The following is a 16211-nucleotide window of genomic DNA, read 5'->3' on the forward strand; positions in this document are numbered from 1 at the left end:
CCTGTTGATGGCTGTTGGTGTGACACTTCGGAGACAAAAGTTGGACAAAGTAATGGGAGGTTTTTAAACTGGAAATGTCATCTGGGATCTGGATATTCATACTGGAGAATGAAAAGCTTGATTTGCATTTTATAAAAAGCATTACATTTTTCTAGGTATAATTTTTTAATTCACAAGAATTCTAGTGAGCTTTTAAATGTGACTCAGCTTTTTAAAGACAACTTAGGGAGAGGAAACTTAACACTGCTTTAAAAAACTTGAAGTGTTTTGAGATTACTCATAGCCTATTATTAAAAATAAATGCTAAATTAACTGTTTAGCTATTTGCATCAATATTTAATGTTCTGTAAATCCAACTGATCCAATGTTAGAAGTTAACAGTTCGAGATTGTTAATTATATGTGAGCAATATTTGCATACAACTTGAGATTGAGACTACAAATGCATGTCTGGCAATCATTTTTATCTCATAACGTTCAGCTGATAAACATTGCCAATCTAACTGAACTAGACTGAAATGACTAATTTTCTGAATAATACACCTCCAAATATAACACACACGGACAATGAATGTAAAGGCAAAATTTTCTTACGCATAATATGCATCTCAACTCCTGCAATACTGCAGTCAGAGGGGTGTTCTTCCTGGGACATGATGGGCCGGTTGCAAGTGATGGGTGTGAGCTGTGGCAGGCTGTGGGGGGCCTGTTTCAGTGCCTCCCTCCTGGAGGATTCATGCACTGCCTGCCTGCCTCTTTCATGTTTTAATAATATACCACATAATATTCTTGGGCTATAAGTATCAAAATAGTTCTGTTAAAGGTTTTGGATGACATTCTACTGCTTATGGTGCCACTTGAGTCCTTTGTGGATCAGGAGCTTACAATTCCCAGATATCTTGAAAGAAACTTTACAGGATGCACTATTTAACCCCCTTGCAGGCAGCAATTTTCTTTTTTGTAGCCCCCCCCCCCCCCCCGTTTTCTCTCACGTTTCCATGCTTCTCCCCTACTATAGTCTTGGGCAGGGAAACTGAGATCTGATCTGAGATTAAGGCCTAACATTAAGACCCAATCTTATGCTTGGGAAAAATAATCGATTCCAAACAAGTTTAACTGCATTCCCCGCGATGCTTCATTTACTGGTAGCAAAAGCCCCAGTTTGATTTGTTACCATGTACAATTCTCATCATAATTTCTAGGTCAATCTTTAGGGGCAAAAATACATATTTTATTTGGGAAGATATAGCAATCTGGACTGCAGGAGGCTAATTTTTAGTGCATCCTATCTTTGCCATATTTGGAATTTTGGATTGCAGAAGGATTTTGTGTTAACCTCAAATTTTTTTAAGCAAAGATGATGGTTCCAAAATAATTGAAGCAATAGCTTTGGAAGTGTGAAATGTTAAGGGTAAGTTGTAGCCAATTCTTTTTTTTTAAGTCCCTGCTCTGAAGCAGTACATCTGCAAGTTATTTAATGTTTTCAAACTGTTGTGGTCTAATCCCCATGGTATTTTTATTCTGAAACCTGATAGATGTTGTAGAAGCTTTAAAAGTGGAAGTGTCTACTGTGCCAGCTATAATTCCTTAAATTTTAACATTTCTATCATCATATAAATCAGACCTTTGAACATTGTGTGGAGTTGGTGAAATGAGCTGGTACATAAATTTTCAAATAGCAAATGTTGGGGGAGAAACTGGGGAAAATGGAATGAGCAGTAAAACTAATTTCTTGATGCATACACACTCAGTGCAGAATTGAAATATTTTAAATGCTGTACACCCAAGTGCTATTCTTCAGCTTGTGAATAAAACTGAAATATTTTAAATGTTGATGGGATGAAATATGAAGGGCAGAAAGTTATATGTTACACAGCTTTCTTCTCTTCCCCTGTTTTTTTCCTGTCTTGTCTCATATTGCAGACCCCTGACACGCTCTATTTTCACTGAATTCTGTTTCTTTCAGTGTCGGCCACCTACTGTTCCTCCCCTGCATGTCTTGCTAAGAGTCAATTTCTTAGCAACTTGTCTGCACTGGAGACACTAGGCTCCCTGTGGCAATCAGTTTACGCAGATTAAAAAGTAGAATCCAACACGTTCTCGAGCTGAGTTTTGTTCAGTGATGTGGAGCTGCATCACTTGCAAATCTGATTGATCCCTATTTTCTCAAACCAATAATATATTGGCAAGAAAATCTTGATCTTAAAAAAAAAAGCCCCATAAAATGTCCTTAAATGGCTTTATCTAAACAGGAATGTGAAGCCTTCCATCTGGAATTTCAAAAACATTGAATGTTCTTGATTTCCAAGGTGAAATTTATCCCCCTAGTAATTTTTTAAGAGAAGTTATATTTGGGGCATGATCATCACTGCATGAAGGTTTCACTCATTTTGGCTTTTGCCATATCCCATATCCCTTTCTATTTCTTTTCATGATCCGAGGACTCTAAACACTTGGTGCAGCTTACCATGAGCATCTTCCATGATATAGATCAAATAGTTGTTTGGTTGTACAGAACTTGAGTTTTACTGAAAAAAGAGATGTTGAAGCTTTTTGACTTGCGCTCATCAGGGCACTTCACAAGAATACTAATATAAAGGGGAAAAACAATTTTACTGTATGCGATGAGTGTGTGCATTGGTTGGCAAGTGGCATTGTCATGGAGAATGCACCATTGGTGACTGACAGTTAACTGTCAAGCATTGGTTGAAATTTAAATTAGTCAAGGCATTGCCCTTAGCAATGGCTGTAATTTATTTTGGTTAGCTGAAACAAGCAGTGTTCTTTCTGTTTGCAAAGAACAGGGCCCTGTGCATTAATATATGTAGCCTCCAGCACATACAGACAGACACACACACACAGACAGACACACACACACACACACACACAGACACACACACACAGACACACACACACACACAGACACACACACACACACAGACAGACACACACACAGACAGACAGACAGACACACACACAGACAGACAGACACACACACAGACAGACAGACACACACACAGACAGACAGACAGACAGACACACACACACACAGACAGACAGACAGACACACACACACACAGACAGACAGACAGACAGACACACACACACAGACAGACACACACACACAGACAGACACACACACACAGACAGACACACACACACACAGACACACACACACACAGACACCACATTGAGCCCACCTGACAATCTTAAATTGGTTGATCGGGTAATTCTTAGCACATTGGACAACCATTTTTTTAAAATAATCAATCGTGGAATCACATCTAAAGTTGGACACACTTTTTTGAGTTTTGCAAGCGCAGGCTGGTTGGATGCTGTCTGTATCTCCAAAGATGCACTGAGGAACTCACCCCCTGCCCACCCTGAAAGTCGCCAGGTAAGGATTGCATGGCAGTTGCCTGGGAAGTTTAAACTTCCATTGGGCAATTGCCCTGCGCTGGGGACTATCCAAAGGTATGATTTAAATCGTTAACTTTGGATGGTTCCAACTATCTTACAGTAATAGTTACCCAGGAAAAGTTGGAATTAAAACCACTTCTAACTTCTGGGTAATCACAGTACTGGCCCCTTCCATGGGACCCCAACCCCCATCCTGTACGCTCGCCTTCTTTCTGGCTTCTCAAAGTAGCTGGATCTTTAAACCTACCTGCTTTACAGCAGCTAGTGCTGCTTTAAAAAAAAAAGGGGTGCGCAATTTCCTTATCTTTGACCCCTCTACCCGTGACACAAGTCCTCAGGAACCTGTTGCACTGCACAGTCCTCACCCAGCCCAAGTCCGAAGGATGGGGAGAAAGGAGTGGATGGATTTCCTGCTTAAAACTAGGAGCAGAGTGACTCTGTCACTCCACGGAAGTTACAGGTCACATTCCTTTACAAAACCTGACTCTGCTCCTTTTGCAGTAAGAAGCAGATGCAATAGAAATGAAAGGTAATTTTGTGAAGAGTTCAACTTCAGAAATCACTGTATGCTTACACCCTTTATATTAACATCACCTGGCCCTGCAGTTGTCACAAAATTAAAATGATGCACTGGAGTAGTCTCTAATCTCCCCTTTTCAGCCAAATAGTATTAAGGGGTGTTTGGATTGCACAGAGCATCTGGTTCATGGGTAGGTTATTGGAGGTTGACCTTGGCTTTCCTTGAACTCTGAAACCTAATTGTGAAGAGGAAGTTTAGATACTTAAGCTTCACAATACCATTCACTGGATTTTGATGTAGTGCCAGCGTACAGTAAGAACTTCCATATGCAGGTACAGTCCAAGAGTGGGGCTCCCATGGATATTAGCCATGAAAGTGCAAGTGTTGGATGGAAAGGTAGGTCGGATGGAAATTCTTTTTAAAAATTGACTTCCTAATGAAACAGCACTCGACTTGTTTATCCTGGTACATCGGTGTATACACCACAATTCTTGCATGACATTGAACAGGAAGTTAGGATTATTAACTGAATTTTTGTGTGCAATCATAAACCAGGCATTGTGGCCTGGAACTGACTGCTGTTCAGAAGGTACCCTTAATGTGTTCAGAGCATAAATTGAAACTTATCTGAGCTAAAAAAAATTGCCATTTTAATGTATTAAGTCATTTGAGGATTCTTTTTTAAAGCTGTGCCTTGCATGGCTAATGTACATATTCAGCTGGGATTCGCATTAAATCATCATTTAGTACATTTGAGACTGATCTGGACTATCCTGAGTCATTTTGCTGGGAAGATGATTGAAGGGTTGTCTTTATCTCCTGCCTGTGGAATGGAACAAAATGTTTCCAACATTTGTGACACATTTTACAGCTCAAGCAACTTGCTGAAGTATTGTTTTTCCAGTGAATAAATTCAATTCTTTGTGGAATTATTTAGTACTCATAAGCAATTAAAATAAAAGTGTACTCAATCAAAACTTGAACTGTTTTTATGAAATTATCAAAGCGATTATGTGCCAAGTTGGAGATCTATTCTGTCTTTGGTCTCCTCCACCCAGATTTTTTCTTTCTCTCTCTCTCTCTCACACTCACTCTCTCTCACACTCACACTCTCACACTCTCACACTCTCATCATGCCCTTTATCCTCTTTCCCCCTTAAACGGAGTTTTCTGGTATGTTCAGCAAAGCATACTACTTTAGCTAGCAGTCCTCTGGGAGCTCTGCAGAATTGCTTGTGATTTATGTTATTTGAAATAACAACAATCCATTTACATTACAGAAATACGATTGCAATCCTCCAAAGATTTGAAGTTGGTAACAGATAGATGTTCATAAGCTGCACTGACATAATGTTGGCAATATTTTGTGGAAGATTTTTGCAATGCTTATGGTTCTTGTAGGGAATTTTAAACTTGTAGAAGGCCACATTTGAACATTTTTAAAGAAAATAAATAAATCACAGGACCAAGTCAATGGTGAGTTTTGGCAACCCTGTGATTTAGATAAGAATCTGCTTCTCAGTTAATAGAATATCTTCAGTGCAGAAAAAATTGTGACCCACAGTAATGCATTAAGCTTAAAAATAGCCTCCGAAATGAACCTTCAAATATTAAACATTTAATGAGTTTAGGCTGATTTCATTTATCTCCCTTGATCTTCTCTTCCCTTTCCTCTATTACAAAAGATTGCTTAGTATTTAGATCTGTCTAAATATTGTTTCTTGCCAATATTGACTGTCTGCTATAGACACTGAGTTACCTTGTCAGCTTCTGGTAATTGATGTATATAACAATGAAATCGTCTGTAAGACTATAAGCAGGGCTTATTCCTCTTTGATAACTTCACCTAGTAAGTTATTTAGATACCTGGAGGCTGTTTAATTTGGGAATATTAAACGTTGGTGAAGAGTCCTTTAAGTGTCATGTGAATGCTACTTAATTAAAATTTAACACAAGGTCTGTACACTTAACCTTGGCTTATTATATTTACAAAAGTACAATGTCTGAGCTCCTGCTTAAACATTTTGTTTTCTTCTGCAGGGGAAATTCATCCGAATCAACTTTGATGTCACAGGCTATATTGTGGGAGCCAACATTGAAACCTGTATCCTGTTCACTTCCCTTTTTGAGAGGAAGGGGCGAGGATATGGGGTGCAGGATTAAAAATTACCTGGGTCATTTGTTGACAGGTTGTTTTGAAACGCTGTTTTTGCGATTGATTTTTGACTAATGCGATAAACTTTTATAGACATGAAAAGTCATTCTTCAAAGGTGGTTGATGCTTTTGAAGGTAATGGGAATAGTGCAGGGAGGTTGGGTTGAGATGGAAGGTCAGCCATGATCATACTGATTGACAGAGCAGCCTCATATGGCTGAATAGCTGACACCTGCTCTGATTTCTTAGACTCTGCATGCAGGCCCAAATGGCTGGAACCAGTTATTAATCCAGTGTTTTCAGTCAACCCAGTTTTCGTTGGAAACTAAGCAACCGAATGTGATAGGAGATGGAAAAAGATTTGCCACAAGTCGAGAGGTTGTTATAAAGCCATTCTGCGTCCTTAGCTTTATAAATAAAGTACAGAAGCAAGGAGGCTACGTTAAACCTTTATAAAACTGCTGCAGTATTGTGGCTACTCCTGGGCAGCACCCTTCACGACAGCTGTTAGGGCTCTAGAGAGGGTGTATTTACTGGAATAGTACCAGGGATGAAAGACATCAGTTACTTGGAGAGATTGGAGAAATTGGGATTTTCCTTGGAGCAGAGATCGTTAAGGAGAAATTTGATTAAAATGTTCAAAATTGAATGATTTTGATTGAGTAAATGAGGAGGAAGAGTTTCTGGTGGTAAAGGGTTGGTTACCAAGGGGGCATCGATTTAAGGTATTGACAAAAAGAACCAGAGGCAACAGGAGGAAAGAAAAGAATAGAGTTGTTTTGATCGAGAGTGCACTGTTTGAAAGGGTGGTTAAGTAGATTCAGTAGTACGGTTGAAGAATTTTTTTGTTGTTTGAAGAGATATCCATAGTTACATTTAGCTGTCTGGTATCCCACACTGTCTCTGGATACAACGTGGGGTTGGGAGTATGGAAGAAGAAATAATTCAGTAAAAATTTAGAAAGCTAATTTGTTTCAAGATTGAGAGGAATAGGCAATTAGATTTAAATGTTGCATTTTTTGGTTTAATTGTTGTTTTTAAGCCATGTGGTTTTTTTTAGAAGTTTGAGTGGTCATTTTAACTCATTGAGATGGTTTGTGCTCTGTTGTGTCATCGACATCTGTAAAATCACTGTTTCCTGTACTGTTCACATAATTGGAGAAACAATCTGGGTAGCAATACAATAAAAAACTGTTTAGGCTGAGACAGAGCAGCCTAATTTCATTGAAGAGGTAAGACGAGCAGTAAATCTGGCTAAATTTTTGAGTGAGTGTTACTTATGCTGTGATATTTAATTTGTCTGCTATTATGTGGTGATGGAATTTGCAATTGCAGAAGGCTTTTCACCTACTTTGAGACTGTTATAATAATTACAGGTGGACATAGAATTCCTTATTCCTTAAATCTGTGAAGTTTTGAAGTCATACTATTCTTCCTCTTCCAACTTCAAGTAACAAATTAATTAATCAAATCTTACTGAACCAACAAAAAATCATTCTTAGTTTGGTTTTGCAACTGTTCTTTTTTTTTTGATAAATATTCAAAACATTGTACACTAGCACTATTTAAGGCAAAGTTTTTTGTAATTGCAATCATCTGTGTGAATTATGACAAAAATTATGCATTTGACAATACTGCAATTCACTAAATAATGAAACGTTTCAAGATTATCCTTGACTTTGAAAAGATCTCCTGGAAAAATCTCGAGCAATCCGACAGGCCAAGGAAGAAAGAACATTCCACATTTTCTATCAGATGCTTTGTGGAGCAGGAGAACATCTTAAATGTAAATCTGTTCTGGAATGAATGAATAACGTTGAGAGAAATATTCTTGTGCCCGCACTCACCTGGCAAAACAAGTATAAGAATTTAGGTTGGATACAACCAAGTGTGGTGAACACTATCTTCTTCCCCCCCCACCACCCCAGATGTATTAGTCTAGAAATTCTAAGTTCAGGCATAGTTCAAGAAGAGTATAAAGCAGCATTTATTTCCAAACTTTATTGGAAGTGAGACATCTGGGATTGATTTTGACTTCAGTTAGGGCTTGGGTCTCTGAAGTGGTTGCAAAATACACAAGTTGGAATTTTTTCAATTTATGTTAAAGTTTAAGGCGCTCTCCATAGTTGGTTTGCACATAATTTATCTAAATAATGTGGAAAACATCAACACTGCTTAATTTTTAAATTGCATATATTTTGGCATTCAGAAAAGAACTGGAACAATTTAGCTTTGACCCATTGTCTAAATGCCCAATTGAGTTCATAGTTTTGGCAGAAATATATTTCTTGTTTCTTCAGTCATATTGAATTGCAACTGAAGGGTGGGGCACATTGGCTTTTTGCATTGTTTGCTTTAGAATGCCCTCTAATTGCTTATTGGGTAGAAATATTGGCCAGTGACCCACTAAACCATACAGGCCTGACGAGGAGTTTTAATTCTTCTAATTAATCTCTGCAATCTAGAACTAGAAAAGAAGAAACAGTAGCCCTTGTTCCTTCTGATCACAATCTAATAATCTTTGAAAGCTTTTGTTGGCTAAGGACATGATTGGATTAAGTCATGATGGCATCTCTGGTCAAGTAAGTTGTTTAAGCTCACTTAGATGTAGCGCTGTTTGGCTTAGGTATTGTAAAGTTGACTATTTGTCCAACCAGCAAGCAAGGACAATGCAGCAAGAGTTGCTCCATTTTGGAACTGCTGCTGAAAAAGAGGGGCTGGGGAGAGAAGGGGCACTTTCAGGGAGGAAGTGAAAGATGCAGTTTTGAGGCTGCCTTTAATTATTAAGCTCAAATATATTTTGCACAATACATTCACTTTTTGAATGCTTCTAATCTCCTCCTCTTGGTTTACCAATGGACTTCACTTGTTTAGAGCAGTTCTTCTCCTGGATCTTGCTTTCTAAAATGTAATTTTGTTTGTAAACAAATCAGCTCCTGCTATGAAAACAATGATGGAACCTCTTAAATTTGTTTTTTTTTTAAACACAGCTGATTTGTTGCTTGAAGGATTTAATAATTACCGTTTCCTGTCCAATGGTTATGTCCCTATCCCTGGACAACAGGAAAAAGATAACTTCCAAGAAACCATGGAGGCAATGCACATCATGGGCTTCTCCCATGAGGAAATTTTGTGTAAGTTACTGTTTGCTATGTTATTTATAACCAATCCATAAGATTATTGGTGAGATATTATTCTGAAAGGGGAGAAAACCTAAATCTTGAGTTATTAACTGAGCTTTTTAAAAAAAAAAATCAATGAAAACGGGAAGGTCAAAAAATGGGTGAGTGTTGTATGGTGAATAGTTCACACAAGCAAAAAGCATCTGAATAAAACCTCCTGACTTTCTGCACTTATCAGGGAAAGGGCTTTGATTTTGCGATAGTAATGATGGTGAAAGTGTCAGCATTTGTTACTTCAGAAATAAACATGTGCACAGTTAAGTGCAGAATCCAGAATTCACTGTCAGTGATCGAGTTTCTACAAAGGATGCCCTACTGAGGGTCTGCCGGAGTGCAATCAATCAGAAATCCTTGAACTGATGAGAATTTCCACTATAGTCTCACTGTTTTAAAAAAAAAAACCCTTGGGGGAGAAAGGTGAACCTTGCTGAATGAGGTATAACTGGGTTTTTAAGGTTGTACTAAGTTTGTAAGTTAATGCTGAGAAACAGCTGGCCTCAAATTAATTTTACATTTGTGAGTTGTCCAATTTCTCCATTATGGATAATTTCAAATTTTTAATTTATTCAAGTTTAACATTTAAGCTTCTCCTTAAATAGTTCCAGTCTTTATTTTGCTGTCTGTGTGAGATGATATTTAACAAGGTAAGAATAATCAGTGCGCTTTACTTCCTGGTTTGCTGTCTGAGAGAATTCTTCAATGTGATTGGCTGCTTATCGTGCTTGATAACATTACTGTCCCTGACATCTGGAGATCCCCTTAATTTGGCACCAGATTCAAACTTGCATCAGGAGGAGGAAAATCCACACCAGAGTCTACAATATCTTTGGGCAGCTTTCTTCAAGGTCAACACTGAAATCTGTGCCAGTGTTAGAATGTTTCTGCTGAAACCACCAACATTAAGTCAATGTCAGTGGGTCAGAAATAAAATGATTCGTGAGCATGAACTATTACATTTGTAATAGTTATTTATAAATTTTAATATATTCTTGATTTTATTTAGTTTTACTTTGCATCTATTTTTCAAGTCTTTCCCAGCTTGATGTCAATCTCTGCAACCAATACAGTCATGAAATGTGCAATTTTAACTTTTAGTACATTATTCTGATCCTGTGGGCTTTAAAATCCATTTGCTAAGATAAATATTTAACTAAATTAAACAAATAAATCAAAGTTTGAACATCAGATTATGCATCTTTTTCATAAAGACATCAAGGCAATCTTTAGAGAGAGAAAAGTTTCAAAGTCAGAATTAATTTCTATCACTTTCTGCTCCTGATTCTCTTCATATATTGACCATCACTATCACTCATTCATATATCAGTTGGAAGAGATGTATTTGCCTGTACATTGGATTAGATGGATTTTGAGAAGCAATTAGCATGTAAACATTTTTCTGGTGATCATAGCCTCAGCTAAGCATACTTTGAAAATCTGCCTCTGCTTCCACTGCCTGAATCTCAGAACCCTAAAATTGACCTTTAAGACTAAATCCCCATGGTTGTAGGAAAATAATGTGAATTTTCCATTAACAAAACTTGTTCTATAAACTTCACCCAATATCAAATTTCTGAAAGCCAATTGGAAATGGAATTCAATACCTAAAAGACTTGGACTAAAAGGCATCATCACTTTCAAAATGCACCAAGCAGCTTTTTCACTTGAATCTGATTTGGACTAATTTAAGAATTAACCCACATATCATGATTAAATTCATCCAGAAGCTATTTTTCAAATTTCACTTTAATGTTCTGCTGGTTTCTCTTTCTGTATTTGGTTTTTTAAACTCCAAACCTATAGTGAAATGTTGTAATCACGTAACATGTGAAAGGAATTGCATTCAAGTGTCAAACGAATCCTTTCAATTTGGTTTTGATTGACAGGCAGGGTGTGGCACACTGAGTGACTCTTGTCAAAGTTATCAAAGGTGAAATCACAATTGTGAGCTAACAACTTTATTGTATTTATGATACAGATAATACCATCGTTAAGCATTAAATGAAGGGCAAATGGGTCAGTTTAAGAACATTAATTTTGAGTGCATTACAATATCTCTCAATTTTAGCTAATCTTCAGCCTTGGACATGTTGAATGGTGTTGTTGTACATTTTAGAAAGTTACTTTCAAAGTCTATTTCAATACATCCCTAATAAAGTGCCAACATCTTTACCGTACCACCTGCATGATATACCAACAACTTCTGGGATCAGACATGGTCGAGTTGGCCAGATTTGTCTTCCCCTGGAACATTGCCTCTTTGGGGGACGCCTGAATGTTGTTCTACTTCCACAGACATTTATATTTTTCTATACTTGGTCTTTGTTTCTCATGCTGGTGTAGCCAGAGTTGCATTACCTTTGCATTTCTGTCTGAGTTGTTAGAATTGAAAAGTTGTGTGGTATACTGCTCCAGTTGCTTCTACCAAGTTATACCTGAATGCAGGCATTAAGATGGCCTGAAATATTGCCAACTTTTAATGAGATTTAATAAAGCTTTTAAATTTCTTTTAATTTCAGTATTATACCATTATAGTTAATGATGCCTTCATATTATGACATGGCATTACTGCAATTAGTCTAACTGCAATCAGTATTGACTTCCAAGCAAAGAGCAGCTGGTCTTGCTCCACTTCATTTCAGAGAGTTTTGGCCTTGGCACCCAGTTTGTACACTCCAGTTTAGTTTCTGTGCAAATAGAATACTGCTCTGCCTCAACAGTAAAGTTGTCAGCCTCATTTACATCTCCCTAGTTTACAGGTTAAAGCGGACGTAATTGGTTTGAGAAGATGGATCCAAGAAATTGATGGGAAAGATTTTAAGACCAGACAACTCTGAATCCTGGCATTCTTTCCTATCTTTACCGCAAAGACCTAGCATGATATTTTGATGGATATTAGAGAAATTCTTTCCTCCGTTAATTGTTCTGATTGTATTGTCCTCAGCAATGCTGAAAGTGGCTTCGTCGGTACTGCAGTTTGGAAATATAATCTTTAAGAAGGAGAGAAATACAGACCAAGCATCTATGCCAGACAACACAGGTAAGCTGTTTAATGGATTTATAGTCTTTTTTTTTTAGTCGTCATCTATTCCAACACAAGTTAACGTTAAGCTATTTGCTGTTATGTTTTAATATACAGACAAAATTTCCCATTAAGGTGGATCGAAGTAATAAAGTTATTGTGGCTAGCCTGTGCACTATTAAAGACGATACTTAATCTCTTCACACCATTTTAAGCTAACTTTCTAGTCTAGCTGCTGAGGTTAATTGTAGTTCCCATAATACTGTGCTGGCTGAATTAAATGAACCAGCTCAGTTTAGGGATTAAACCAATGACCTCTCTTCCTCCTCTTTTATAAGGGAACTTTAGAATATAAAAATTCTATTGGTTTGTACTATGCTGTTCACTGATTTGTACATTTAATGCAATCTGTTTGTGAATTTGATTCAAAATCGGGTTTAGCCCAATATCAAGATTAGCCATGCAGTGACTGTAGCTTTATGACTTACTGTACTGTGTAGTATCATGTGACAGGGCTGATTCGTTCATATTAAGTGTGGGGAACCTTAGAGGGTGAAGTTTGTGTCTAGTTGTGGATCTTGATGGAAGAATGTAATTGCTGCTGAAGCCCTGTAAATAAAGTTCACTCTTTATGAAAAACCTGTCTGGAAAATCCAGCCCATAACAGTGCACACATCCCAGAAACCAATAGGAAATTGCATGAATATCAAATGTGTTGTAGCATTGGTTGAGCAGATTTATCCTTTTTTTTAAAAGACAGAGCTCAAAAGCAGAGAAATTGTTAATCTTGTACAGAACCTTGGTTTGACTACATTTTGGTTTATACACTGTTCTGGTCTCCATATTATTTTTAAAAACCTGAAAAAAGTGTAAACCAAGATCTGGCAGGCTGATGCCATAGTTCAGAGGTTACAACTGTCAGACTTGAGAGCTATTTTTTGAAAAAAGAGAAGGCTCAGAGATGACTTGTCAGAGATCTTTAAAATTCTGAAAAGGCTCAGAGTAAATATCAAAATGGTTTCCTTTGTTTTTTGAATGAATTCAAAGCTAGGTACCAGAAATATAAGATAGCTACCAATAAACCCAATGAAGATTTCAAGCGAAACTTCTTTACTCTGAGAATGTGGAACTTTCTACCACATGGACTGGGTGAGATAAATAATAGTTGCTTTCCGTTTAAGAGGAAGCCAAATAAATAAATAAAAAGGAACATAAGGATGTGTGGATAGAGTTAAATGAAGAAATGTGGGAGGAGACTCGGGAAGAACATAAACTCAGGCCATTTGGCCAACAGGTCTATGCCAGTGTCTGTGGTGTGTGAATTCAATGTGAATAATGATGGCCAGTATAAAACCATAAAAGTTTACAGAACTGAAGATGATCTCTTGGCTTACTGTACCCACCAGCTCTTTGCTAGACCAATTCAAAACCCCACTGCCCTCTTTATAGTCTTGTACCTTCCTTTTGTTTGATTTGTTTATCTAATCATCCCCTAAAAGATTCCGTGATCTCTATCTAAGCTGCTTCAGGTGGCAAAGTGATCCATATAATAATAATTCTCTGAAAAAATTCCTCCTAAACCCTCTTTACGCTCTGGTTCATTCATGAATAGTGAACTCTGGGCATGGTACTGGAAGATAACTACTGTTCGTATAACTACCTCAGCACTTATTTAACACCTGAGGATAGTTGAGAAATTGTGTGAGCAATGGTGGGAGGGGAATGTGTACATTGGGTACATATTTCTATTCCAAATGTAAAATTCTGAATTTCAGTGACATTGGGAGGCCAATTTGACTGTCTCTTTCTATCAACCAACCAGCCCATTTTAATAATAAAAACGGAATATGCTGCAAATACTTAGGTCAAGCAGCATCTATGGAGAGAGAAAAAGTTAGTGTTTCAGGAAAATGACCCTTCATCAGAATTACTTTTATCCTGTGGTCTCCAGCTTGAAACATTTTTTTTTACTTCCAGTAGTTTGCCTTCTAAATTCAAAATAATAGAACAAATTGAGTCATTCATCAGTAATCAATTACAAAATCACTCAGCACAGTGGGGTCTACAAGTGCTGCATACCATTGTATGTGGAATATATTTTTACTGCATGTCTGTTTGAAAAGGGATTTATTTTTTGACTTGCATAGCATATGATGAAGCCACCTGTTAAAAGCACATTGATTAATTTATAATGTCCTCTAAAGCTGCTCAGAAACTCTGTCACCTACTGGGAATGAATGTAATGGAGTTCACCCGTGCTATACTCACCCCCCGCATCAAAGTTGGTCGAGACTATGTTCAGAAAGCACAGACCAAAGAGCAGGTATAGTTGTAACTTGCAGAGATTAACATGAATTGAAGCTGCTTCTTTGCTGCCAATATTATAAAATTAATGTTTTTGTTTCAAGGCTGACTTTGCAATTGAAGCATTAGCAAAGGCTACTTACGAACGCCTCTTCCGTTGGCTTGTTCACCGCATCAACAAAGCTTTGGATAGGACAAAACGACAGGGAGCTTCTTTCATAGGCATTTTGGACATTGCTGGTTTTGAAATATTTGAAGTAAGTCCATTTATTATTTTGTAAAATCCTGTCTGCCTTTAGCTTGCACGTTCCCCAGAAGAGTCACTAAATAGTCACCAGTAGTTGTATTGAAACCTGTTTGACCTACTCATGAGCTCAAACAGCTGATTAAAAAGAGAGGTCACGGTGCAGGTGGAAAAAAGCTGTAGTAACAGTGGGTATTTAGGCAGAGGTTGAGAGCAATGCTTTCCTGTAAGCTGTGTATAATTGTGGCCTTGCTGTACCAAAGGTACTGTGCAGGCAGCTCATAAATTGCCCCATATATGATTGACGTGTGCCTGGCTAGGCAAATAGTGCACAGAGGAAAGCATTTAGAAGGGACATTGGTTGAGATTAAAAGTGAGGTCCAGCCTCAGGAGCAGAAAAGGGTTGAGTTGGAAAGTAGGGGGAGGGAGGAGAATGTGTTACAGGAGGAGAGAATGAAAAATAGTTCAAAGCGGACAAAAAAAATCAATTAAATAAACTGACGTGGCCCAATGTTCAATTGTTTTTGTGGAATTCCTTTTCCACCTGATTCTGCTAGCCAGTGAATCAAACAATATGGCTGACATGGTCCAGTGAGCATAATATTGCATTGATATTTCTATCCACAAACAGCTCTTCTCATTTTCCAACTTACTGATTTTTTTTGTGTAAGTTTTTTTTGATGTTTCTAATTGTGAAATGTTTTCACTTGCTATATATTGTACAAGCTCCATTGTCTGCTTAAGTGACAACCTGTGTTTCTGCCACTGCAGCTGAACTCATTTGAGCAGCTGTGCATTAACTACACCAATGAGAAGTTGCAGCAACTGTTTAACCACACCATGTTCATCCTGGAGCAAGAAGAATACCAGCGGGAAGGCATTGAGTGGAATTTCATTGACTTTGGCCTGGATCTACAGCCTTGTATCGACCTCATTGAGAGACCTGTAAGAATAAAAGGGTTCTTCGTTTTGATTGGTCATTAAATTACTGGGCCAACTTTAGTGCAATATATATTGGCTTTGCTGATACAACAGCTCACACTTAAATTAGCCTCGAAATGAAACACTGCAAAATGCTTCGTAATCTGAACTGAATGATAGACTTTGGGGGAGAAAGCTTGGGTAGAAAGATTATGAAGAACATTTTAATGGCTGGGAGGAAAATAATAAAATAAGGACGGATGGGGAGGGATTTCCAAACAGGACCCAGGGGATGGACAGGAAGCCAGAATCTGAGATCCATAATCTGGGAGCCCCCCAGTTTTAAAAATCCGTAAATTTAATGCTTCCATATGACACATTCCCTGTCCAGAGCCTATTTCAAGCTATTGCATCTCTCGCTAGCTAAACAAGACTGGCCTTAGGTTT

The 16211-nt window shown here is 37.8% G+C and overlaps 1 protein-coding gene across 7 annotated transcripts in view; it reads left to right on the top strand.

Moving 5' to 3' along the window:
• The window catches only part of LOC121293543 (myosin-10), a 166581-nt gene that overhangs the window by 103967 nt on the left and 46403 nt on the right, over nucleotides 1-16211 (top strand). For all 7 annotated transcript variants that reach the window (XR_005946549.1, XM_041216561.1, XM_041216564.1 and 4 more), the window contains 7 exons: nucleotides 5980-6043; nucleotides 7782-7880; nucleotides 9085-9228; nucleotides 12218-12313; nucleotides 14500-14618; nucleotides 14704-14856; nucleotides 15615-15788. Coding sequence is in view for 6 of the 7 variants with exons in the window: in XM_041216561.1 (XP_041072495.1) it covers nucleotides 5980-6043; nucleotides 7782-7880; nucleotides 9085-9228; nucleotides 12218-12313; nucleotides 14500-14618; nucleotides 14704-14856; nucleotides 15615-15788 (849 nt within the window). In the remaining variant the exon portion in view is untranslated. The remainder of the gene's footprint in view (nucleotides 1-5979; nucleotides 6044-7781; nucleotides 7881-9084; nucleotides 9229-12217; nucleotides 12314-14499; nucleotides 14619-14703; nucleotides 14857-15614; nucleotides 15789-16211) is intronic.

Source organism: Carcharodon carcharias, chromosome 22 (assembly GCF_017639515.1).
Source record: "Carcharodon carcharias isolate sCarCar2 chromosome 22, sCarCar2.pri, whole genome shotgun sequence".
NCBI lineage: Eukaryota > Metazoa > Chordata > Chondrichthyes > Lamniformes > Lamnidae > Carcharodon > Carcharodon carcharias.